The 25,701-nt window shown below is 42.6% G+C and overlaps 2 protein-coding genes across 4 annotated transcripts in view; one reads left to right on the forward strand and one right to left on the reverse strand.

Annotated features, from left to right (window-relative positions):
* RHOQ (ras homolog family member Q) overlaps window positions 1–18,860 on the forward strand; it is a 36,687-nt gene extending 17,827 nt beyond the window's left edge. The window contains exons 3-5 of one of the 2 annotated variants that reach the window (XM_005296123.5): window positions 10,667–10,831; window positions 14,172–14,267; window positions 14,896–18,860. In XM_005296123.5, the coding sequence (XP_005296180.1) occupies window positions 10,667–10,831; window positions 14,172–14,267; window positions 14,896–15,051 (417 nt within the window). In that variant the 3' untranslated portion in view covers window positions 15,052–18,860. The remainder of the gene's footprint in view (window positions 1–10,666; window positions 10,832–14,171; window positions 14,268–14,895) is intronic. The other variant, XM_005296124.5, reaches the window with a different exon arrangement.
* The window catches only part of PIGF (phosphatidylinositol glycan anchor biosynthesis class F), a 43,770-nt gene continuing 33,312 nt past the window's right edge, over window positions 15,244–25,701 (reverse strand). For both annotated transcript variants that reach the window (XM_005296122.5, XM_042855168.2), the window contains exon 6: window positions 15,244–15,581. In XM_005296122.5, coding sequence (XP_005296179.1) covers window positions 15,468–15,581 — 114 coding nt within the window. In that variant the 3' untranslated portion in view covers window positions 15,244–15,467. The remainder of the gene's footprint in view (window positions 15,582–25,701) is intronic.

Consider the following 25,701-nt stretch of genomic DNA (forward strand, 5'->3'; position numbering starts at 1 on the left):
CTACTTCCCCCTCCTCTCCAGAACAAGTGGGGAACTAGAAACCAGATTGTGACTGGCTGAAACACAGTCTTGTTCACACTGATCCTTGTTCAGAGTTTGTAGCAAAACTGCAATTTAGCCCTTAATTCTGGGTAACTAGGTTTGAAGCCAGTGGAACTATCCTGGTGTAACTCTCAGTCCAATTTAGCTGTCAGGTGTGCACAACAGACACTAGAGATAGTACAGTCCACTTGCTTATTGTTGAACAGATCTAAAAATATCACACCAGCCCTTTTTAAATGGAAATACTCTTATCCAGGAAGAAAACTATCGGTGGTGTAATCTTTCCTTAACTCTTCAAGGATAGCTTTGAAACGAACTCTGAAATGATAAAAGTAAAGCAAAGTGACTCAGACCAAGTGAGGATTTATAGACTGTCATTACCAGGTACTACTAGAGAAATGGATTATAATTTAGATTTGTAGCAGGGACTTCTCTTCAGAAGCCAGCTCTTGCAAGTGTGCGTGCTTCACTGATACCCTTTGAGCAGCAGTAACAGTTACCCTTCACTGGATGAAGGTTGGATTCCTCCAGCAGCTTTGCCTGATATCTATTTTTGGTTTGCCTTCTAAAAACAGATGGTTCTGATTGAGCCTCCTCTTATGATAGCTGTTATAAGCCATGAAAGCAACAGATGATTACTAACAGATCACAAAACCAGAGTTGTCAAGTTGAAATTTTTTTCCACAGTGATGCAAGTTTTACGCTCTTAGAAAACTTCTATTCCACATTTTACATATTCCCGTGGTATAAGAAGTAGTCAAAGTAGACCCTGCATTAATGTTATATAATATATGATAGGAGATATTAGATTCCTCCCCTAGACTGCAATACAGTCAGGCCTCGATTTACACTGTGGTTATGTTCTTTAAAAACCACCATGCAAATAGAAATCATGTAAAAAGATACCACGAGTCTATGGGAAATAAGGTTTTAGGTTCTAGGCTCACAAAATGACTTCCCTAATTTACACAATACAGTACTACAGGTTTTATTAAATTTTTTTAATGAAATTTAAATTTACTACAGTACAGGTACTAATCTTTACTGATGTTGAGGATGAACTTGATACAGTATCAGCATTATCATCATATTGTTGAAGTCAGAACTCTGCGTGTTCATCTGGGAGGTCCGGGGAGTGTGGAGCAGTGGGGTGGGCCCTGACTTCAGGTGGATGGGCAATGATGGGGGAGGGGAAGCAGGAAGGATCAGGGCCTCCTCCAGCCAGCCTTGCGAGGGGCCATGGACACTCTGGCAAGGGGTTGGAGCGCGGAGGCTTGCACCACTCCGCCCACCCCCCAATGCTTCTGCCAGAAAGTGGGGTCGGGGACTTGCCCCACTCTGCCTGGCGTTCCTGCCAGGGAGTGGGGTTGGGGCGCGGAGGCTGGCCCACTCCCCAGCAGGAGCGCTGGGCAGGCAGAGTGGGGCAAGTCCCCCTGCCCCAGTCCCACTTCCTGGCAGGAGCGCTGGGTGTGGCAAGCCCCCGTGCCTGGGGCTGGGAGGCCACTTGCCGGAGTTTCTGTGGCCCCCGGCAAGGCCGGCTGGAGGGGGTGAGGGGACGCACCCCATCCCTCCTGCCCCATCCTTCCTGCCTTCCCTCCCCTCCCCCACCCCCATCGTTGCTCACCCACCCACCTGAAGTCGGGGCCCGCCCAAGTGTTGGGTCCTGGCTATGCCACTGATTTGTGCATCTTGGTGACGGCGCTGCACCGTGTAAAAGTGAATCCCTACCATGTACAAAAATAAAGGGTTATAATTAATTGACCATGCGTAACTGAAACTGTGCAAAAATACCCATGTAACTTCAGGCCTGACTGTATAGGGGAAGTGTAAGGGTGCGCACTCACCTCTCCTGAGCACCTCCTGTCAGGTGAATGCAAACCTGCTGTCTCTCTCTCTGCTCATGGCGCCCCCTGTTGGCAGCTGCCCTCGTCATATGGATCATCCGTGGCGCAGCCTTCCAGCTAAGTCATACATATCCCAAACACATGCAGGAACCCCTTCTGGGGTAAAAGGATCAACAGGGCCTTTCCCTGTGCCCTTGGTAATGTCTGCAGCCCTGTCTCTGGGCTCAGTTCTCAGCCCCTTCTGGGCTTGCTTAAAGTCCATGTTTGCCTTTGTATAGCACACTCCCCCCGGGGCTTCCTCTCTGGAGACTCTTTAAGTCCTGCCCTTCACTTGGGCCTCTAAATAAGCCTAATCCCCTTCTTGGGGCTTAGGCCACTCCCCCAGTGGCCAGTGGGGGGGAGGGAAGGGAGAGGATCTAGCTCCACCCACTACTCTGGGTCCTAACCCAGGGACCCTATAAATAGCAGCCACATGCTGCTTTCTTTAATAATTATGGCTGCTATTCCCTGGGCCGCTTCCCATGTAGCCCCTTTCTCCTTGCCTTTACCTCAGGGCTGAAGTTCTTCCTGTTCAGGCCCAGCAGCGCCTTTTAACTGAGCCTGCTGTGCTCTGATTGGCTGCTTCCCTGTGACCTGTCTAGGCAGGCCTGGAGGACCCACCTTTACTGCTCCTTTTCTGGGGTGGGGTATGGTAGGACTGCAAGACCTCCAGCAGGGGTACTCAAAGGGCCTGGTACATCCTGTCACAGGAAGGTATTAGCTTTTTATTTTCAGTGCCAAAAGAGATGCAGTAGATTGGATTAAGCCATAATCGCTATTAGGCCTGTGCCTAAGGTCCTAGTTTCTGGAGTCATGTGATTACATCAGAATGTCAGCTTTCATTTAAAGTAAAGTTTCTATCCCTCATCGTTGTGAAGAAAAGCTTGAAAAAGTGACCTAAATATAATCAGCTCAGTGACATCTGAGGGTAGGTCTACGCTTACCTCCGGGTCCGGCGGTAAGCAATTGATCTTCTGGGATCGATCCCGGAAGTGCTCGCCATCTACGCCGGTACTCCAGCTCGGCGAGAGGAGTACGCGGCATCGACGGGGGAGCCTGCCTGCCGCGTCTGGACCCGCGGTAAGTTCGAACTAAGGTACTTCGAATTCTGAATCTGCAGACAGCCTGAGACAGTAGCTCTGAGAGGTGTGAACTATTCCATGCATCTCAGTGGAGGTGTTAAGTGCAAGACTGCTAAAGCAGAGCAATCTGCATGGGACATAAGGAGATGAGTGCAGCAGGCCAGACTCACCTGCTAAGCAGATAAACCCTGGTTGTTGGGGAAAAGTACTGGGGGATGGGGCTTCCGGGGACTGCTGCTAACACCTCTTCTGGTCACAAAGGGAGGGGGACCTCTGATGGCACACCTGAGGAGAAGTGGGCATTGTTCCCTTGCCTCTTTAGAAGGAGAGTGGGGCCCATTGCCACCACCACTCCAAGTTGAGGGCTGGGGCCATGGCACAGGGGGAGCCATAGGGGCCCAATGTCTTGGTGTGCCTCAGGCCCCAGATTCTCAGTCCAGCCATGTAGCAGGTACTAGGAAACACAATTTACTGCAGTCTTAGAGGGCTGTCCAGAGGTCCAGGGCTGTTAGAGGTTTTAATTTGTCTAATAAAAAAACTTCCATTAAGTATAACCTGATGTTAAAGAAAATGTGTACTTCTATTGCTCCTTTTTTCAAAGGACCTCCGAGCATTTCACAAACCCTGATGCATTAAGCCTTACAACCCTCCCTGAGGCATCCTAATTTTACAGGTGGACAAATTGAAATACAGAGTGGATAGTAACTTGCTCCAAGTTGCACAGCGAGTTGGTGACAGAGGTGGAACAGAACTTGCATTTCCTGACTCTGTCCTCTTGTTTTAACCCACAGAGCACCCGTCCCATCTCACATCTGTCGAGTCAGGCAAAATCTCAATTTAAAATCAACTTTACACAGTGTTAACAGAACTCCCCTGAAATCAAGCACTGCAGTCTATGATTAGTCTGAGCTGACACTTGAAATATACTACTCTGCTGCAGAATTGCAAGCCAATCCCTCACATTAAAAGCTTTTGGATAATAAAGGGAAGGGCAAGCTGTAGACTGGAGAAATAATCAAGTTTTGGATGAGTTAAAACAAATTCATCCAAAATGTGAATGCAGCGACACTCTGCTTCAGTGCTCCACCACAGGGGGGCACACAATGTCAGATGTGCAGGTAGAGTAATTGCCAGCTACCATAAAGAAAAGGAGACCAGACCAAAAGAAGAGCTACCCCATACAGCAGCAGAGAAAATGAACTACTTCAAGTAATGGTCCCTATTGTATTCCACTGTGGGCTTACACATGCACCCGGAGTCAAAGAATTTGAAAGTCGTGTCCATTGGTCTGCGCATGTGCCCTGGATCACCTCATGTCTCTGACTGAAGTGATAAAGGGTGGGGTGGACCGACCATGTCTTCAGTTCCTTCTCACCCCGCATGGGTTGGGTCAGAATCTTTAGCATCCTCAGGTCTCATGTCATTCTGCAAAACCATATTAATCCAGTTGCAAATAGTTCATAATTTTAATAGGATACGTCCCTGCTAGGTTGAGCGCTTATATGGGCAACTGCACGGCACAAGGAACGTGGTCATCTCGAGAGTCTAGAATGCATATCAATATACTGGAATTATGTGCCGTAAGAAAGGTATGTGAATCTTTTCTTCCATTCATCTGCTCTCACCATGTCCTGATACAGTCAGACAACTACAACTGTCTTCTACACCAAGAAGCAAGGGGGAGTGAGGTCTGCCTCCCTGTGTGCAGAGGCAGTCACACCAGTTCCAGAGACTGTCAGCAGTCAGATCACCCTATCTGCAGCCTACCTTCCAGGGACGCAGAATGTGCTCGAATACTTCTGCAGACACTTCACGACTGACCACAAGTGGGAAGCTCACAACACGATGCTGCATGACATTTTCACACAGTGGGGAACCCCAACCAGAGAGCTCTTCGCTTCCTAGGCCAACAAGAAGTGCACAACATATTGCTCCAGAGGAGCCTTATATTACTGCTCCCAGGGCAACGCTCTCCTTCTTTCCCGGCCAGACCAGTTCAACTTCCCTCCACTGCTGCTACTACCACAAGTTCTATGCAAAATATGGCAGGACAGGGCTACAATCATCCTGATCTTCCCTTTGTGGCCCAGACAGTTCTGGTTCCCCAACCTCCTGTGCGTGTCACCTTGGCCATTGATTACCCTCCCAATTGATTACCCTCCCAATATTTCCTGAGCTCTTGGTCCCGTGCAACAGCAGCATCAAACACCCCAAATCCATGACCGCTCTACCTCGGGGTGTGGTATTTGGATGGGCGGCATCCCTAGAACGTGCATGCTCCTCAGCTGTATGAGACAGCCCCTCTAAGAGCAGAAAGGACTCAACTAGAAAAAGTTACCTAGCTAAAGGAAAACGCTTCTCATCCTGGGCACAACAAAGAGGAGTTCTACCAGAAAGTACAGCTATCCTGGAAGACATCGGGTCTATCCCTCTGGCCCTTTGCGAGTCCACTTAGTGACAGTCAGTGCATTCCATCCACCTCCTCTGGGCTACTCCATCTTCACACACCCACTAACCAATTGATTCTGGTATAAGACTCAGCTGCTGATGCCTCCTTTGGGAGGGTAGTTCTCCGCTCAACCCTACTGTCCTCATCCTTGCACCCTCCTCCTACTTAGGTACTGTTTGTCAATCACCCACAGTAGAATACAGTAGAGACCATCACTCAAAGAAGAAGTTACTTATCTATAACTGCAGTTTCTTCAAGATATGTGGTCTTTGCCTGATTCTACTACCTGCCTGTCTTCCCTTCTGCTTTGGATATTCTCTGATTGGCAGTGGAGAAGGAATTGCAGAGGTGGTTGGTCCGCCCCACCCTTTATCACCTTGGTCGTAGGCATGAGGCGAGCCAGGGCGCATACGTGGACCAACGGGGGAAGGGATAGCTCAGTGGTTTGAGCATTGGCCTGCTAAACCCAGGGTTGTGAGTTCAGTCCTTGAGGGGGCCACTTAGGGATCTGGGGCAAAATCAGTACTTGGTCCTGCTAGTGAAGGTAGGGGGCTGGATTCGATGACCTTTCGGGGTCCCTTCCAGTTCTATGATAAGTATATCTCCATATACACCTCTACCCCGATATAAGGCGACCCGATATAACACGAATTCGGCTATAACGTGGTAAAGCAGTGCTCCGGGGGCGGGGCTGCGCACTCAGCAGCTCAAAGCAAGTTTGATGTAGCGCAGTTTCACCTATAACATGGTATGGTTTTTTGGCTCCCGAGGACAGCGTTATATCGGGGTAGAGGTGTATATAGACACTACTTTCAAATTCTCCAACTCCAGGCACAGGGTGTGCATGCGTAATTCCACAGTGGAATACAGATAGGGACCGCACATCTCAAAGAACCTCCAGTTACAGGTAAATAACCTCCTCTTTCCTGGAATGCATTTAAAAACAACTGCAGGGGTATTTTGAATAAAGAACTATGCATACACAAATCTGTCAGCATCAATAAACATGTCTATAGTTGAGTTGCTGAGACAGACTATTAGCAACAGTTCCTTATATCCTTGTCTTTTTATTCCTTTCACTTCCTATTGGCAGCCACTTTCTTTGGTTACCAGAGTGACACCCAGCAAGTGATGGTCAGTGTCTTCCTGCAATTAACAACATAAAATACTTTGTACTAATCTAGTGTCTTCCACTGGAGGCGTTCAAAGCACTTTGCAGACATTAAACAAATACGATGCAATGGTATTGGCTTAGTTTAAAATAATTATTATTCTTATTTTCTTATCCTGTTTCTCCATTTGTATTTGGCTGCTTTGGCAGATGACAAATAGATTTTTTTTTTTTTTTTAAAGCTCATAATACAACTCTCTCCACTTTGAATGTTAGGCAATTGTACTGCACCATGTTGGTCCTTGGTCACCTTCTTTCTCCTCGTATCTTTGTTTCTTAAAATATTCCAGTCAAATTCTTCAAATGTTTTTAATGCCTAAATCTACCCACTGCCTCCCCCAAATTAGAATGAAAGTTTTAATTGAGAGAGTGTGAGTGCATGCACTCTAACTGGAATTTATGTTGACTTCTGACTAGTATAGTTAGATTTTGCCATTGCACTTAATTTTGGAATAAAGTTAATTTCTCTCCTGTACACTGATGAATTCAAGTAATAAAAATATACTGTGGCACACTGATTTTTTCCATGATTCTCAAATGGTCAGTGTTTAGAGTGACAGTATTTCTAGCTGATCCCATGGAATTCAGCCATTATTTAGGCCCGAATACAGGAATTTTCTCCCCCAGATTTCCCACCGTTGCTGACATGGGTTTAGCTCAGTCGGTGCTAGCAATGTTGGGGATCATAGTGTAGATGGGAACCTGGCTGCTGACAACATTTTAAGCACCATGTCATCTTACCTTGCTTAGAGCTGGTCTAATTGACAAAGTGTTGAAACTGGTGGAAGCAGCTGGCCATCTGTTTCCATTTGGGCTACCCATGTTGCTAATACTGGTGGAGCTGAACCAGTGTTAGCAACAGTGGGATATTTTTGAAGAATTTCCATAGCATAGACAAGGCTCTAATATGAGAGACATGACAACATTATGACTGTTTCAAGTGGAATATGGTGTGTGTGTATATATAGACTCAAATTCCCTGCTGATGTAAGTGGGCAGAACTTCATTGAAGTCAATGGAGCTGATACTATGTACTTTAGCAGGCAATTTGATTGTGATGCATAAAATATCCAAACAAATGGTATTTGTCTTTAGTTTAACACCTTAATTATACAGGATGGACTGAGACACGTAGGCCTCACTGTTGTAGAAGAAGCAGAGTATAAAGTTATATAAATGGATGCAGAGAGCAGAAAGGAGAAGTTTGTCTGCATAGGTACCAAAGGAACAGTAGTAGTGCTCATTTCTAAAACAACTGCTAGCCAGCTTTTCAGAAGGAATGCAAGGTACCAAGATGTATCTAACTGTAAAAGGAATAGTGTCTAAGACAAAAAAAAGTTAGTCTAAACTTTCATGCACACTGCAAGTTTTCCAACAAAGTATGCAAATGTAAGACAACTTTGCAACTGGAAAATAATTAGTGTTCATTGTTTGGAAGTAGATCTCTAGAATTTAGACTGATTGAGAGGCACTTTAAGGTCATTGAACTAATTTAATTTTTTTTGAGTGATGGTGTGTGTTTATCATGCTAACAGCTAATGAAATATTTTATTGCCCTTTGTTTAAGATACATTCTCATGTGTTAATGTTAGGTTGAGCCGGAGTAAAGTGACTTCTTGCTGACAGAAGAAGGTGACTGATTTGTAATTTAAAAAAAACAATTTTTTACAGGTTTTCAGTAGTCTGATTTTCTTATGTACTAGCTTGAAGATCCTACACTCCAGGGACCAGTCTAATTTGTAGTTGTGAAGTTTCTTTTTAGGATTTTGATCTCCACCCAGTAAATGTGGTTGCTTCCCTGAATAGGCTCTGACTGCATATAGTAGTAGAGGTAGAGAGGTAAAATGTATGCTTATAAGGAAATGGGAGATTGTAAAAAAGGGACATTAACTTCAGTTACATCTCTCCCTCAAAATTTTGTATCTACTAAAGTTACAAGTAAATTACTAGAACTGAAAGAAGTGTATTAGGAAGAATATTATCTATATTTTCATTTTGTTTAATCCCTACATTTGGCAACATTTTGGGCACAGTCAGTTTACATGCATGGAAATAGTGGGAGTTAGTTTCTCTTCTGCCCTTATAATCAAACATCAAGAGGGGAGAGAAATATCCCTTATACACCTTTCATGTATAAGGAGGGGAGGGTGGAAAGTGTATCAGGGCATTCTGTTTAAAGTGGGCTCTATCAGAAACTGAAGGAGGTTTTACATAATTCATGGTAACAGTGCCTTTTTATTCTCTGTTCCTAGTAATTTCAAATATTTGGGGCTTGATTTTTCATAGACTGTGGCCTGAGAGCTGCATCTATTTTTGTACACATGTGCATGTTTTCTATTGCACATTCATTTACTGCAGTTGTGTACTGCAGTGGGAGAGATTGGCATGCTCACAAAAAGTCCCTGACTTGAAAATGCATTGGCCCACCAACCAGGGGCATAGGAGAGGTTCGGGGTGTGGGCTCCGGCCCGGCACAGCTTACCTTGAGCAGCTCTCATTGCCTTGAGCAGCTTCCGTTCCCAGCCAATGGGAGCTTTGGTGGAGGTACCTGCGGGGGAGGGGGCAGCGAACACAGCCCTCTGTCTCCCCTTCCCCATGGGCTGCAGGGACATGGTGGCGGCCGCTTCCAGGAGCAGCGCTGGGCCAGGGCAGGCAGGGAGCCTGCCTTAGTCCTGCAGTGCCACAGGGGTGGCAATCCCGCAGGCCGTAGTTTGCCCGCCCCTGCCTTTAGCTGTTCATTTCCAGACTTCTGAGGGAGACAGGGTTGGTAGAACTATTCTGTGGAAATTCTCACATTCTCTGGGATTCCATTGACACGCTTTCAATTGTAACTATTTGCTAATTAAGTTTTGCATTTACACGTAAATATGTACAATCTGGCAGTTACGGTTGCCAGGGAAAAAACTATAGCTGAATTTCCCAAAGTGTAGATAGTGTTGAATTACATCAGGCTGTTTTTATTTAATGAATAAACCGATCTAATATTTGTGGGATGTAATTCAGATGGGAATTTGTATCAAGAAGCTTGCAGCAGACTGGTTAGCCCTGCCTTGGTGCTCACTGTAGAGGGGAGGGGACCAAAATCCTTCCCTGTGCAATGTGGGCATAATGCCAGTCCTCGGTGCAAAGGCTCTGAGGCTAGTGATATACATTAAACTCTCTAAAATAGGAATGGCACCAGCATAGCCTGCTCTCTTCAATGCCATCCAGCAGAACAAGCCTAGTGTGCCTGTGCACCTTCCCAATATGGCCAAGTGGCTTTGATGCTGTGGCTCCAAAAAACTAACACCTCAGTGATTTGTCCATCCACCCTGAGAATTCCTTCGAAGGAGCATCAGTGCTTTTGGGTGGTCTTTTCCTTTAGAAAATGTCAGTACTCTTCAATGCCAAATCTTCCCTGGTGTTTGGTGGGTGCACTGGGCTAAAGGAGAGTGTGGATAAAGGAGCTCTGATCCCACTCTGTCCCCCAGGACAAGATCATCAGTAATAGGACACAATTTCCTGCTGCCACTTTAAAATGCTAGGAGAGGGCTCAGGTACCATTCACACCTGAGATCCAAGAGGGAGTGGTTTCTTGGTTAGGTGGATAGTCAGAAGCAGCACTATGGATTTCTCTGATTTGCCTCACCCATTTTGTTTTGTATAGGCAGAATGGTTGTGGAATCAGCATGTGTCTGCTTATTTCCCCTCAGCATGCCAGGGCAAAAGCTAGTTCTTAGGTTGCAGATAGGCAAAGAACGTTGCTTTAAAGAAGTTTAGCTTTCCATAATTATCATATTGCATAGGTAACAGTGTAACTACTGGTAGCAACATTGCCAGGGTTTTCACGTGCTTTCATGTATATGTTTACGTCCTGTGTGTGGATTTTAATCTAAAACCACGTTAATTGACTGGGGGTACCACTAAAACAGCCAAGTAAACTGAGCCTGTTTAAATGAGTTTTGAGATATTTGAGCACGGTCCCTGAATGTAACTGTTACAATGAACAAAATATGAGCTTCAGTTCAGGATTGCCGATAACAACATTTTTCTTCCTCAGGAAGACTACGATCGTCTGAGACCGTTATCTTATCCTATGACAGATGTCTTCCTTATCTGCTTCTCAGTGGTAAATCCAGCCTCATTTCAAAATGTGAAGGAGGAATGGGTACCAGAGCTAAAGGAATATGCACCTAATGTACCCTTTTTATTAGTAGGAACCCAGGTATGTCTGGTTTTATTTTGCTTGTTTTATTTAAATAATCCAGATCATCTAACGTGTGTGCTTTCTTTGGGCCCAAGGCCCCTGCAGCAGGATCCAAATAACTCCTTCTCTGACTTCAACTGGAAGAGTTAGACCTAGCCTACACCTATAACTTAAGTAGACCTAGCTACGTTACTCAGGGCTGTGAAATATTTCATGCCCTGAGCACTGTAATTAAGACATAAGTACATGAGAATGGTCTGACCCAGTTTGGCCAATGGTGGTCCTAGCCCAGTATCCTGTCTTTTGACAGTGGCTGGTATCAGATGCTCCAGAAGGAATGAACAGCACAGGGCAAGTATTGAGTGATTCATCCCATTATCCAGTTCCAGCTTCTGGCAGTCAGAAGTTTGGGGATACCCAGAGCATCGGGTTGCGTCCCTGACGGTCTTGGCTAATAGCCATTGATGGACCTATCCCTCCATGAACTTATCTATCGTATATGCTCGTTCATAAGCTGAATTTTTTTAGTAAAAAAGGGAAGCACCAGAGACGGGGGTTGGCTTATGAACGGGTGTAGCGAGGGAGAGGTGGGACACAGCCCCTCCCCCCAACAGAAGGAGCAAGGAGAGGCAGCACAGCCAGGAGAGACAGAAGGGAAGAGGTGGGGCCAGAGTCTCTCCGCTTCTGGCCACGCTGCTCTCCCCCCAGCCTCCAAAGCAGCTGCCGCTCTGGGGCTGGCAGGCTGCAACCGTGCCGCTCAGCCCCGCCCCCCAGAGCAGGCTGCGGCCGTGCCGCTTGGGCGCCTGAGCACGCTGCGGCCGTGCCGCCCGGCCCAGCCCGCTGGAACATGCTGCGGCTGCACCACCCCGTCTGGCCCGCTGGAACATGCTCCGACTGCGCTGCCCAGCCTGCTGGAGCAGCTCCAGCCAGGTTACAGACATCCTCTCCTGGCCCTCCCCAGATAAGGTGGGAAGGGGAGAGTGTGGGGGTCCCGGGCTAGGGGTGGGGTCATGTGGGGGGTGGTCATAGGGGTTACTCCGACTCCCAGCTTCTCCTCTCCCACCCCCCAAATTTCCCCACCAGTTGCTGTCCCGGCCTGTCAGGGTAAGAGGCTGGAGCGCCAGGACACTTTGTTTACTTAGCTTTACCTCCGTGCCTGCGGACACTCGATGTAAACAAACCATCTCGGCCCACCAGCGGCTTATCCTGATGGTCTGGGAGCCAAAGTTTGCTGATCCCTGAATTATAGGGTCGGCTTATGAACGGGTTATAAACATTTTCCATTTTTACTTACCCACCCTGGGGGGGGGTCAGCTTATAAACGAAATGGCTTATGATCCAGTATATATGGTAATTCTTTTTTGAACCCAGTATTACTTTTGACCTTCACAACATCCCCTGGTAATGAGTTCCACAGGTTGACTGTGCATTGTGTGAAGTAGTAGTTTTGTTAATTTTATAGGGTGACCCCTGGTTTTCGTATTATGTGAAGGAATAAATAACACTTTTCTATTCACCTTTTTTATCCACACCATTCATGATTTTATAGACCTCTATCATATCCCCCTTAGTTGTCTCTTTTCGAAGCTGAACAGTCTTATGGAAGATGTTTCATACCCTGAATCAGTTTTGTTGTCCTTCTGTCCTTTTTCAAATTCTAGTACTGTATATCATTTTTGAGATGGGGTGACCAGAACTCCACCCAGTATTCAAGGTGTGGTTGTAGATTTATGTAGTGGCATTATGCTATTTTCTTTCAGACCTTCCCTCTTATTAGGCAACCTAACCCCCAATGTAGATGCAGGTAAGTTCAATGGAAAGATTCTCCCACTGACCTAGGTACTGCCTTTCAGAGAGGTGGATTAATTACGTCAATGATGTAGGAAGCATCTATACTATGCTGCTGTAGTGTAGACATGATCTTGCTCATATCCAATAGTAGAATACAAGTGACCCTGTTTTCCTAAGTATTCCTGAGTGAATAACTGATTCTTCAGTTTGTTGGCCATACTGAAAAAATTAAAACTACATTTTGGGTAGACCTAAAATGAATTTTTTTCTAAATTTTTGGTGAACTGAAGAGTCAAAGAAAATTGTTTCAAGGTCATACAAAATGTTTAGTTTGAGATTTTAAAATCTTTAAAAAAATAAATCAAGTAAATTTCAAAACAAATTTGTTTAGATTGTATACACCTCATTTAGAAAATGTCAAAACAAAATGTTTCAAATTTATGGGAATATTTTTAGGTCCCCCCCCCCCCCCCCCATTAAATCAATATGGTGAATTCCCCATGAATTTGCAAAATGTTTCCATCAACCTACATCTGCATTTTTCAGTGAAAAGTTTTGGCCAAAAAGTGTGTCACAGCTCCAGCGTTACCTTCATTCTATTAAAACAAAATGCATCATGTTACACAAGCAGTTGAGGCTATTGAGCAGGGATCTGGGTTTACAAGCATTACTCTTCCAGGTAATTCACTGAAATCAATAGGATTACTAGTCCCAGAATGCACTGCAGGATTGGGCCCCACATTAGTAGCATAAGCCTGTGCCACAACTAATAGTCCTATCCAGTACCCATTGAAACAAATGGAGAGACTTTTCTCTTGATTTCAACGGACATTGGATTTATAGGGAACCAGGGCATAGGCAGTCTGGCTTAGCGGTCATGGCTGTGCTGGTGTCCACATATCAAGGATGGCCATGAGGCAGTAGTTAGAGAACAAGGATCAGCGTAGTCACTAGACCTGGTATCAACAGGCAGGAGTCAGGCTCAGAGTCAGGCTGGGGTTGGAGGCCAGAGATCAGAAAACAAGGTGAGGTCTGGAGTCACAGCATGCCAGAAGTCTGCATGATTATCTAGACAACTTCTTGGGGCACCCTCCAGGGTTAAATAGTGAGCAAGAACCAATCAGAAGGCCACAGTGTGCTGTCACTCTGGACCCTGTGGGCAGTACTTCCTGAGGTGCCTAATCGCCATAGTGCCCCTTGGATATGGCACTGCATGGTCTCTCAGTAGACTGTCAGATGACCTAGGGTCCACAGTCCCAGGTTCTAGTCCCATGGATTGTGGTCTAAGCAGAAGCAGCTCAAGTTTTCCCCAGTGTGTACTGGATTAATCCTGCCCCTCCTGTGTTCATTGGTGATTCTGGAGTGTCACACTGAAGTTAAGGAAAAAGAGCTGAGAATAAATAACCCACCTACCCTTCCTTTGGATACGCAGATATTGGGGACCTGATCTACATCTTCATGTGGTTTTTGGATCAGGCCCTAGAACTGAGGACGTGTTATGGCTCAATGATTTCTATTTGACATGTGTGTAATCATCATGCAATATTATTACCATCTTTCCGACTAGATTGATCTTCGTGATGATCCAAAAACTTTAGCAAGATTGAATGATCTGAAGGAGAAGCCTATATCTATGGAGCAGGGACAGAAGTTAGCAAAAGAGGTAAATCAGACACTCAGGGGGAAATAAACCTGCTCCTACCCAACTTATTCTTGATTGCATTCTTTTCTCCTTATGTGCTATTTTCATACTTATTTCACCAGTCTAGATAACCAGCCTCACTTAGATGTTTCCCTTTTAATAACAGTGTAAATCTTTTCAATACAGAAGTCAATAATGATTGAGTCTGATAATTAATTCAAATGGGGGATGTACCTGTAGGCTGTTAATCATTACAAAACAAACTTTTTTTAAAATGTCAGGAAGATGCTAGGCATTTTTATTTATAGCCCATTTTCAGAAACGAATCTACAAGTTGGCAACAATTTTTTTTTCTTCCTGTTCTTTAGCTGAAGGGTTTAGGACTGTACAGTCAACCCAAAACAAGCTGCTTGTAACATGCTTTCTTCAGAAGCAGAATCTAAAGAAATTAATTCCAAAACTATCATCAAAAGACAAAGAAAAGGAATAATTTGCTTTACAGGACATGGAACATATTGGGATGATTTTTCTAGGTTAAACAAGACTTTGGGGTGTTTCTATAAAAACAAAAAAACCTCAAGAGCTAACGAATAGATCTGAATATATACCTATGTAGCTATTAAATTTTTTTTTTTTTTTTTTTTGACAGATAGGAGCCTGCTGCTATGTGGAGTGTTCAGCTTTAACACAGAAAGGACTGAAGACTGTTTTTGACGAAGCTATAATAGCCATTTTAACTCCAAAGAAACACACAGTGAAAAAAAGAATAGGATCAAGATGCATAAACTGCTGTTTGATCACGTGAGATACATTTGACAATGGCCAGGCCTACTGTGAATTTCTATCAAACGTAAATGATACAGTTCATAAGTACACAGAACTTGTTATAGATCATAGAAGTTTGTAAGCTAAACTTAGGAATCTAACCTCTGAAATCAGTGAAATTCAGAGGAACAAAACCAAGCAAATCAACAAAACTCTCGTAAGAAGCAGCCACCATCTTTTACAAATACTTTATTTGGACTGGAAGATACAATCAATCTCTCAGGGGTTAAAAAGGGTAGAGCCGGCAACAACAGCATATAAATAATGCCAAGTGGAGATGCTTGGCCCAAAAACACGTTGAAAATATTTCAATAGTCTCTTGCTGTGATCACATAAAAATTTCTGCCCAGTCTGTGTGGAATCTGCACAAAGAAATACCTTCTCTCTCTGCCCCAGTTATCTGCTCTTGTATGTAAGCTGCTTCCGATTCCAGTATATCCACAGAGGTGCAATAATGAGGCCAGCCACATAGCCAAAGGTAGCTCCGAGAGAACAGGAAATGGGCCATATCTGAGGGCAGAAAACATACAGTAAAAACCGAGAAACAAGGAAAATATTGTTTGAGCACAAGTTCAGTGTAATCGAAATACTGAAAGGCGGTACAACCTTTTTCTCTTTAAAGCTTGACGTGCTTTCCTAAAGAATGCGAAAAGTATAACAATCATACATGCATTTATCATGAACACTAAGTGTTGTACAGTTAACTAATATGCATTAAAATGTAACCAGCCTTTTGCCTACTGCAGGCTTAGTGTGATACTCACAAAAGCATCTGAGAAACTTAAGTATTTGTGTTACCTGAAGTTTGGGCCAGATTTATTGAAAAAGTATTCTTCAATTTTTCTGCACCCCTTTTGAGACTTAAAAAAAAAAAAAAACCTGCATATTTTACAACATACACTTGTACCTTTTGCCTTCTTTCTCCCCATGGACCTTCTAAGCTGTTGGATAAGTGTGCAGAAAAGAATGAAGAATACCAAATGAGCCTACATACCAAGATGGGGACAGGGTTTGGTTGACTACACATACCAGCATGGACTTTAAAAGCAGGCAGGGGAATTTCATAGTTCCTTCCTACTGCTAGTCAAAGGGGAAGTATGGATGCTGACTGCATATTTTACACACAGTTCAGCAATCAAAAAGCAGGCCCAGTTAAATGCAGGCCCCACTGAGATTTACTGCTTAGAAATTCATTTCATTTCATTTCCTTCTACAAGGACAGAATTGGCTCAATATGGTCAACTCATTCTCACACTGCCTCCAGTAATGGGGCAAGTACTAGAGTGGATTTTTTTTTTTCCATAGTTGAACCTGGGGGGAGAGGGAGAAATCAAAAAAGTATTTAAATTAAAGCCCTAATCTAGCCTAGGACGTGGTAGTTAGAGAGTAATTACCACCCAGTAACATCCCATCAAATGAAGAGCCTCACTATGTTGGTGACAAAAGATAAATTTTAATTCCTATTGTTCTTATGATTCCTCCATCTTTTGCCAGGACAACCCTTACTATGTCTGCAGAACAATTATCTCCATTTTGAGGCAAGTATACAATGTACTATTCTTTTCCTGTCTTCAAGGTGGAGGAGAAAACTGGGCATCAGAAACTATCACTTTCTAGCTTTTTCGCTCCAGGTCTTGGCTTGTGCTTCATGAGCAGCAAAGAGTGTGCTTGCTCTTTACGGTACTCATCTTCCTTCTGAAGTCAGCTTTTTCCTAGCTTTGATTCTGTCCATAACATCCTTCAGGTTTGGGGAAGCATATTTCCCTCCTATCCTCTGATCCTGAGAAGTTTAACTCGAATAAGTACTTTGGTCCTCTGCTGTTTCACCTTCCTTATTGTGTGCAGTTTTGTAAGCATTATTTGGAGGTCTTTAGGAGTGTAGCAAAGATGACTGACTATAAATGAGGTGCCTTAGGTACTCTTTATTGACCTTGATTCACTTTCCATTCATGGCCCCTGTTTCTATTAGGTAATTTTGTTCAACAGTGTCATAACTGCTGCCTCTTTTAAACCAAAGATTTGGTCATTTTCATTCATTAAGAACGGCACAGCATCTCTTTTGTATAAAGTCTTGATGTCGTCACACAATAAGGTATTACATACATTTAAAAATAGTGTAGTGTGTTTTGTGGCCTTGGGTAAGATCATGCTTCAGTTGATGCTTTGCATTTCCATTATCAGGTTGAAATCAGAATTGTACAGGTCATTATACATGTTTACAAAGCAAAAATCTCTGCAATGATATAACAAATGTTACCTTCTGTATGAAAGTGCCTCTTGCAGTACCACTAATGGTAAGAAGAAACCATTTGTATTTCAGCCAAGTCAAATACCTCACAATGGCTTGATTAACTTGGCAGTTTTCTCTGTGTCCAGTTCACTAACTCTAAGTGATCAGTGACCCTTTATTAAAAATCTTAGCTACATTAGGTGAATTCAAGTATGTAGGTCCTCATCTGCTTGTCACAAGTACATGTTGTTCCTCATGGCTTTTGGAATCTTTCATATTTCCCCTTGTGAATCAATATCCCTCACAATCTACAGCAACTCTTTTTTTGCCCCATCCATGCTCTTACTGGGTCAATCAACTGCTGTTATGACTTAAGGAATTGTGGGGGATAGTTATAGCTTCTCCTGGTCCAATTGTAAACTACATCAAACCTGGTGTAAAGCTCAACATTAAAAACCCTCCTGCATTCTCAATCATTGTCCAACACTTCATAACTTTATTTTTTTAAATACTGCCATCACTTTCTTCCTAACTTCAAAAGCATTCTTCCTTGCTTCCTTTTAAATCTGTGCTAGTATACTGAAGAAGGTTATAGACCATGCCATCAAAATTCAATCCAGAGATCTTTGACAGACCTCTGCAATCCTCCCTTGGATTTTAGACAGACAGACACACTCTTACTTTTCCCAGCAACTAAGTGGAAGGGGACAAAAAGAGACAAGGAATGCCACAATTCCAGTGGCACAGAAGGAAAGGATATTGGGCCAGATGCTCGGCCTGACTACAGTCCCTTTGCACTGCTCTGATGGCACAAAGGAGCTGTAAAGCCAGTTTTACTTGGCCTCCCGTGGATTCCCCAAACATAGGGGGGAAATCCGCAGCATGTACAGACTGAGCCTAGCTATGTTGTGCTCATCTTCCTCATAGCCTCCAGGGTAAGGAGTGAAATGGGGGTTGAGAATATTGTCCGAGCCCTTCTGCACTGTTCTGACCCTTGTCTGCTGGAATGACCCTTGAAGCTGACTTGCAGCCAGGTGGAATTTACAGGAGCCCAAAGGCTCTTCTAGGTTGAATTAGCTGCTGGCTGGCCCCAGGACTGAGAAACTGCAGAGATGACAAAGTGGCCTCTGCCCCCCTGGACTACTGTGGTAACTGGAGCCACAAAACAATCACAGTGCAACTTCCTCCAATTGTGACGTGTCATGGCATAAGACTCACAAAAACACTCATGACACAACACACACAGCAACTGTAACTTCATTGATTCCATAAGGGCTCTCCTGATCTTCAAGGCTGAGTATCACTGCTCTCGATTGTTTCCTGGACTCTCATTCCCATAGGTTTGAATCATTTTCTGCTTTGCCTTTTTTAATCAAATTAATTTTCTTGGTCAGGCTGGATTCTCCCTGGTTTCTACATTTGCTCTCTGTATTTGAGTTGGCTTCCCTTCACTTCCCCATACCATGTATCAACTATCTCATTCGGGACATGACAAAAGAGAATCTAAGCAGTAAATACTTCTGTCTAGTTAAATAAAAGATTTTGTTCTACTTTTAAAATGTATGGAAGTATTAAGATCATGCAGATTGCAGTCCCCTCTCAAAGCTCATTCTAGTCCTCAGAGAATTGTAGAGGACTGTACACAATTTAGTTTATTTTCTACTCTCTGCCCAACATGAGTTAGGGGCTGCAGAGAAAGGTGCCTATCTACACACCCTCACTGGTTCCCACATGAAAGTTGGGTCAGGAACACATAAATAGGAAGGTAGGCTGCATCCTCACTTCAGGTCAGAGAGAGGGGAAAGTTTCTGGTTGTGAGACAGGGAAAGCTATGACTTCCTTCAGACAACTATCACAAATTGTCCTGCTTCTGAGATGCCAGAATATACATCAATCAGCATCCCCACAAAACCCATGAAAGCAGCCAGTTTCCATACGGTATACATGTGAAAAATGGCCAATTCTAAGGTGTGTGTAATTATGAATCTGAATTGAACAGCTGCTTGGAAAAAAAAATCTAGCATCCACTCACCAATTATTGCACAAAGACACTATTTTAAGGGAGGGAGCATGGTGTCTGGATTCTATTCCTAGCCTGGCCACTGACTTGTTCTGTGACTTCGGGCAAGTAACTTCTCTGTGCCTCTACTTTACCATCTGTAAAAAACAGATAGTACTTGACTTAAGAAACCCCCATGAGAAGGCATTATAGAAATGCAAGGTTACTATCTGATAGATTCATTGTTAAGATGAAAACCTACTACTAAGCATATTGCAGACTGGATTGTATGGTATGGTCGCATTGCAGAGCACTGGCCCCGAGGGACTGTTAGCAGCCCATATATGGCTGCTCTGACTTATACTGGACATCTGGCCCTGCACTCAGAAGCCTCAGGATTTGGGGAGAGCAAAGGTAAATACTGCTCCCCTCATGCACCTACTTGCACTGCATGCTCGTTGTCTGCAGCTGGGGATTTGGCCTAAAATCGCACAAAGGGTAAAAATGTTATGTTGGTTAGTAACTTCTCTTACTTGTATTAGGTCTTCTACAAAAACATGCAAGCATTCAGATTTTGAGCCAGGGTCCAGTCCAGTATGGTGCTGGGCACTTGTCAACTCCCACTGCCTTCAATGAGAGAGGAGGGTGCCCAGTATTGCACAGGGAAGGCTTAGCAGGTTGTAGTATTACGTCAAAGTAAGTAGCACTGCAAAACCATATAACTGGACAATAAAATTGGAACGCATCATGACTACATGATTATTTTGCCCTTTGTTAACATGTAACTCTCATCACAAGGAATGGGAGTTGCATATAGGCAATGCTAGCAGCAACACTTACAGTTAAAGTTGCTCAATGTAGTGTATATAAAGTGGGCAGCTACCTACTAGGAAAACAGGGATTTATTTTTAAAGATGCAAATAGCAGATACAGTGATCTACTGTAAGTGGTACTTACAATTTTTAATACATTAAGCCTATTCTTTAGACATTGTATAAGGGCACTTCTTTGATTCCTGAACTATAACTTTAATTTTTTGTGCATACTATTTTACAAGATCCAGTCTAGAGCAGTCAATTAGGAAGTTATGTAAGTAATATGATTACACAGGTTTCAGTTAGAAATTGACTAAATAAATGTGCACAGTGATTTTTTTCCCCTTGCACCTAAGATGCCTTACAGGCTTATATGTTTAACTTGTAATGTTATTTCAATATATGCTTTAACTTTTTTTTTTTTTTTTTTTTTTGGCGGGGGGAGGAGGGCTTGCATGCATTTCTTCACTAAACCACGTGTCCGGTCACATGCTATATGTACAGCACACGATGAGTGGTGAAGAGAGAACTTTTTATTTGGCAGTGATGGCTATTAAACGTTGTTTTTAATTCATAGAAATTTAATGGGCTCTGCAAGTTCTCCATTTCCCATTATTAAAAACTGATGTTAATTAAGAAAATATAACCATTAAAAAACAAATCCACCCCCATTAAAGGAAAATAAGGTCCGCACCTCCTACTGCATTTCAAAGTACATTTGGGTCCTGCTTTTCACTTTTTCTATCCAACATCCTTTTAAAACAGTCTTTACACTAGGTAGTAAACCCAGAAGTAAACACAATAAAGAAACCCTTTGAGCTCAGCAGTATTGCGCTAAGAATTAGAGCAGCGGTACTCAGACTTCAGTGGTTCAGGAGTCAAATTAGTGATTATCCAAAAGAGCCACAGTAGTGTGAATTCATTGTTTCATTTATTATTTTTATACACACATATATTTATTCTCTCAGAAAAATGACTGACCAAGCATTATTATTTTATCAACTACAATTGGCTAACGTATTAAAAGTATCCTGATTGGTTAATAATTAAACAACAATGTTAATATCATGCACTGCAAAGAGCTGAAAGAGACTCATTAAAGAGCCACTTGCAGCTCACGAGCCTCAGTCTGAGTATCACTGAATTAGAGTATGCCTAAAGTTTGTGGTCCAGTTTTAACGCTACTTAATTGATTGCCTCAACTTGAGTTAACAAACAGCTTTATTTGAGATGCTCCACAGAGGTTTGTTCCAGGGGGCATCTAGGCTAGTATTTACAGTCAAGTTAGTTAAATCAAGCTTGATGGCAATCAATTCACTTGAATAAAAGCAGCATCACAAACTCTAGATGGACCCAAAAGTCATACTGTATAAACAGGAACCATGAGGGTCTCTTCATTCCTTTCTGGTGTTTCTATGATAGAAGTAACCATAGTAAGGGCAGGTCTGCACTAAGGGGTTAAGTTGACCTAAGTTACATAGTTCCAGCTACGTTATTCACATAGATGGAGTCGACGTAGCTTAGGTCGACTTACTGCGGTGTCTATACTGCGCTGAGTCAATGGGAGACATTCTCCCGTCAACTTAACTTACTCTTTTCATTCGGGTGGACGTACCCTAAGTGAAATATCTGTTTCAAGATCCTCTATTAGCTGCCAACAGTGATGAAGTCAACTTAGATAAAGACTACACTAAGTAAAACCAGGTATGTACGTTAACTCAGGAACAGACCTGATAGTTTAACAGTTTGGTGTTGAAAAATATAATAAAACCAAGACTGTCACATTCAAAATCCAATCTCTGTCAGGATATGTCTATGCTTAGGCCTAGTCTACACAATAAAGTTATGTTGACTCAGCTGTTTTGCTCAGGGGTGTGAAAAATCCACCCCTCTGAACAACATAGTTAAGCCAAGCTAGCTCCAGCCTCTCAGGGAAGGTGGATTACGTACACTGATGGAAGAAACTCTCCCGTCAGCATAGGTAACGTCTACGCTGTAGTGTTTCAAGTGTAGATAAGCCATATAAACACTACAGCTGCGCCACTGTAGCACTTCAGTATAGACACTCCACTAGTGATGGGAAGGGTTCTCCTGTCACTATAGTTAACCCACCTCCCCAAAAAGCAGTAAATTATGTCGACAGAACTGAGCTAGCACTGCCTACAAGGGGGGTTAAGTTGACATAGCTACGTCTCTCAGAGAGACACAGCTGTGCTGGTCTAAGTTTTTTTTTTTTTTTTTTTTGGTGTGTAAACCAGCCCTCAGTGAAGTATGTGTTGCTGGGACTATTAGTTGTATGGCATTTAGAACATGCCTGTGGTGTTGGTCTGTAGCCACACCACCCTGTGCTACAACTGTTGGGTCTCAAGCTCTTGGCTCAGTAAGCTCTCTAAGCAACACCTAGATGCAGCAAAAAGTCATGCTGATGCTTGAAGTGGAACTCTTTCCTTTGAATCAGTACTGAATCTATGGTCTATGGTGTTAAAGGGCACTGTGCTCCTCTAGACGCCATCTTTCCAGTGAAACATAAAACAGAGGGCCTATCATCTAGGGTGTCCTTCTAATAACGAATAACTTGAAATGCAGCAAATTTTGAAAGAAAATTAAAAATGGCTTTGGGTATGAAATCTTTTTCCTGCCAATTTTTATTATAATCCCATTTTTAATGTTTTCTCTCCCTCACTCCTGTTGCTGTGCAAGACTACATAAACTGACTATACCTAAAGTGCTGTCAAAGACAAAGTAAATAAACTGAAAAATACTGAAGTAATTTTGTCTCTAGGTTTAAGTATTACTTGTAACAGGTACAAAAAAATCCAGACACCAGTGAGATTTTTAAGCTGACTGTATTCTTTTAAAGATCTCACAGCACTTTTTGTTAGACTAGAAATGTTAACTCAATGTCTGGGCAAATTCCAACTACAATAATTATTTTGCCTATTTAAATTCTACCTGTTCCAACAGTCTGCACTATCCATCACCATATTTGACTTTTGTGTAGAGCTTCTCTGTGCTAACAGCTATCACATTCCACCTCAGTGGTGATACGTCCATAGTGGGTAAAAACATTTCCCCTACCTATCGCAGTAGGGTTTTGTGAAGCTCACAGTAATTAACTAGTGTTTGTAATATGCCTTGAAATCCTGGGATGGAAAGAATTGTGTGTATCCTGATACTGTCAACAAACTGTAGAAAAGGAAGTTCTTTCCTATTGACTAGAGCTATCACTACATTACCATCTTGTATCATGGGGTTAGAGGCAACTAGATTTTGCATACACAATTCTTTGAATCTTTTCAAAACTTAGGGTAGCTTTACTTAAAGGAATACAATTCTCAGAAAAAACACCACCATATAAATCTTAATTCAGTTAAAAAAAAATCTTGTGACATATGTCAAACACTTATTCTACTATTCTGGTAATCTTGTGTGCTGAAAGATTTATCTTGGGAAACATATTGCAGATATCTTTGGATTTTACAGAAATGAAATTTACAAAATAAAGGTCTGATATGCAATCCTTACATCTATGGAAATTTTGCCTCAATTAGGACTGCAAGATTGGGCCCTACACCCATCAAACATTGTAAGCCTATAACCTTGCTATTTACACACTTACAAGAAGATTCCAATATTTTCAAATAAATGTAAGGCACCAAATCACACAAATTTGGTTAAATTTCATATTTCTGATTAACAGAGGGTCTAATAGAAAGACACTTAATCATTAGGATCTCAATTGTGATTTTCCACCATGTATTTTGTGTCTAGTGGGAATGCTTTACATTTTGAAACATTGTTCAGACAGTGAAAGAATGTTGACATTATTTTTAATACTATATTTTGTTCCTGTTAGTGATGCTGATGATTAAATTGTTTAGAATATAATGTTGTATGCTTTTAAAAATGCATTTTCATGTATTTTTTCATATATAGACAGGCCCACTAGTCTGCATAGCCCCTTGTATGCAATACTTTTTCAAAATTTAAATCTGAAAAATAAAATGGAGATTTTTGGAGACACTTGTATTTTTTTTTAATTTAAAAATCTTGGTATTGCTGTCTAGATGACAAGTGGTGCATGGAAAGGAGGTAATTTGTTTGTCTAAGACCAGTGATGTGTCCAGCTTTCTGGACTTTTGAGAATACAAATCTTTCCTATTTGAATCCAGAGTTTGTGAAAGTTTGTAGTATTTAAAAAGTTAGTTAATTCTGGTGAAATACTAAAAAAAAAAAAAAATCCAATCTTGATTTAATTGTTCAGTCATGGACTTCCTTTGTGACTTGAGGCAAATCACTTAGCTTTTCTATGCTTCAGTTCCCCATCTGTAAAATGGGGATACTTACTTCATAGGGGTGTTGTAAGGATAAATACACTCAAAAATTATGAAGGACTTTTGAGATCTACTGATGAAAAGCCCTATAAGAAATATGCATTATTCTTTATTTATTTATTAAATCTTAACCACTGAACAGGTAAGACATAAAAATAGTGGCACTATAAACTTCCTCCACATAGCCACTGGCAACACATCTGAAGGAAACCTCTCTGGCCAATCATTCCTCAGCCTTTCAACTGAGATTGCTGATGAGGGTGCCAATGTTGATGTGGACAGGTGTCCACAAAGAATTAGATTAACAACTCGCTTAACATAGTCACTTTAAAAATTACTTTTAAAGAAAGGATCTCAGGAAGATGGAAGTGGTGTTTCAGTGGCAGCATGAGCATCCCTGTGTTGACTGCAGAAGCATACCCATTCACATGACAGAGAGAAAACTAAGGCTTGGTCTACACTAAACCCCCAAATCTAACTAAGGTACGCAACTTCAGCTACGTGAATAATGTAGCTGAAGTCGACGTACCTTAGTTCGAACTTACCGCCGTCCAGACCCGGCAGGCAGGCTCCCCCGTCGACTCCGCGTACTCCTCGCGGCGAGCAGGATTACCGGAGTCGACGGGGAGCACTGCTGAGTTCGATTTATCGCGTCCAGACTCGACGTGATAAATCGAACCCAGAAGTTCGATTGCCTGCCGCCGAACCAGCGCGGTAAGTATAGACAAGCCCTAAGAGTACTCAAATAAGTACACTGGAATCTTCTATTTAAACAATGCAAATGAAGAGAGAAGGAAAAAGATGGCAGTAACTGCCCATTCATACTGACAACTTGACTTGGGGCCACTTCTGTAGGAAAATGCCTGATGGGAACTTCAGAAGTAGATCTGGAGAGGACTTATTCTGGCTCTCAAGTCCAGATAGTCTAGAAGAGGAACTTGGACTTGGTGAAGTATTTGCTAAATCCTGAGCTAATGGAAATACACATCTATCAATTATACAAAGCTTATTTTGATATGTACATCTGCTTATGTTTAACAGCTCTAACTTCACTAGATACCATTTAATACTTATCCTAAATCAGAGCAGTACATTTACAAACTTGTTGAACTTTAGAGACTGTAGCTGATTTGAGGTTACCTCATCCCAGGACTGTCACAGAGCCAAAGATCAGCACTTAAATTCAGCTTGCGATGCCTCTCCTCAACCATGATTAAACATGTTTTACTATTAATGTACTATTGGCCCTGCC

Source organism: Chrysemys picta, chromosome 3 (assembly GCF_011386835.1).
Source record: "Chrysemys picta bellii isolate R12L10 chromosome 3, ASM1138683v2, whole genome shotgun sequence".
NCBI lineage: Eukaryota > Metazoa > Chordata > Testudines > Emydidae > Chrysemys > Chrysemys picta.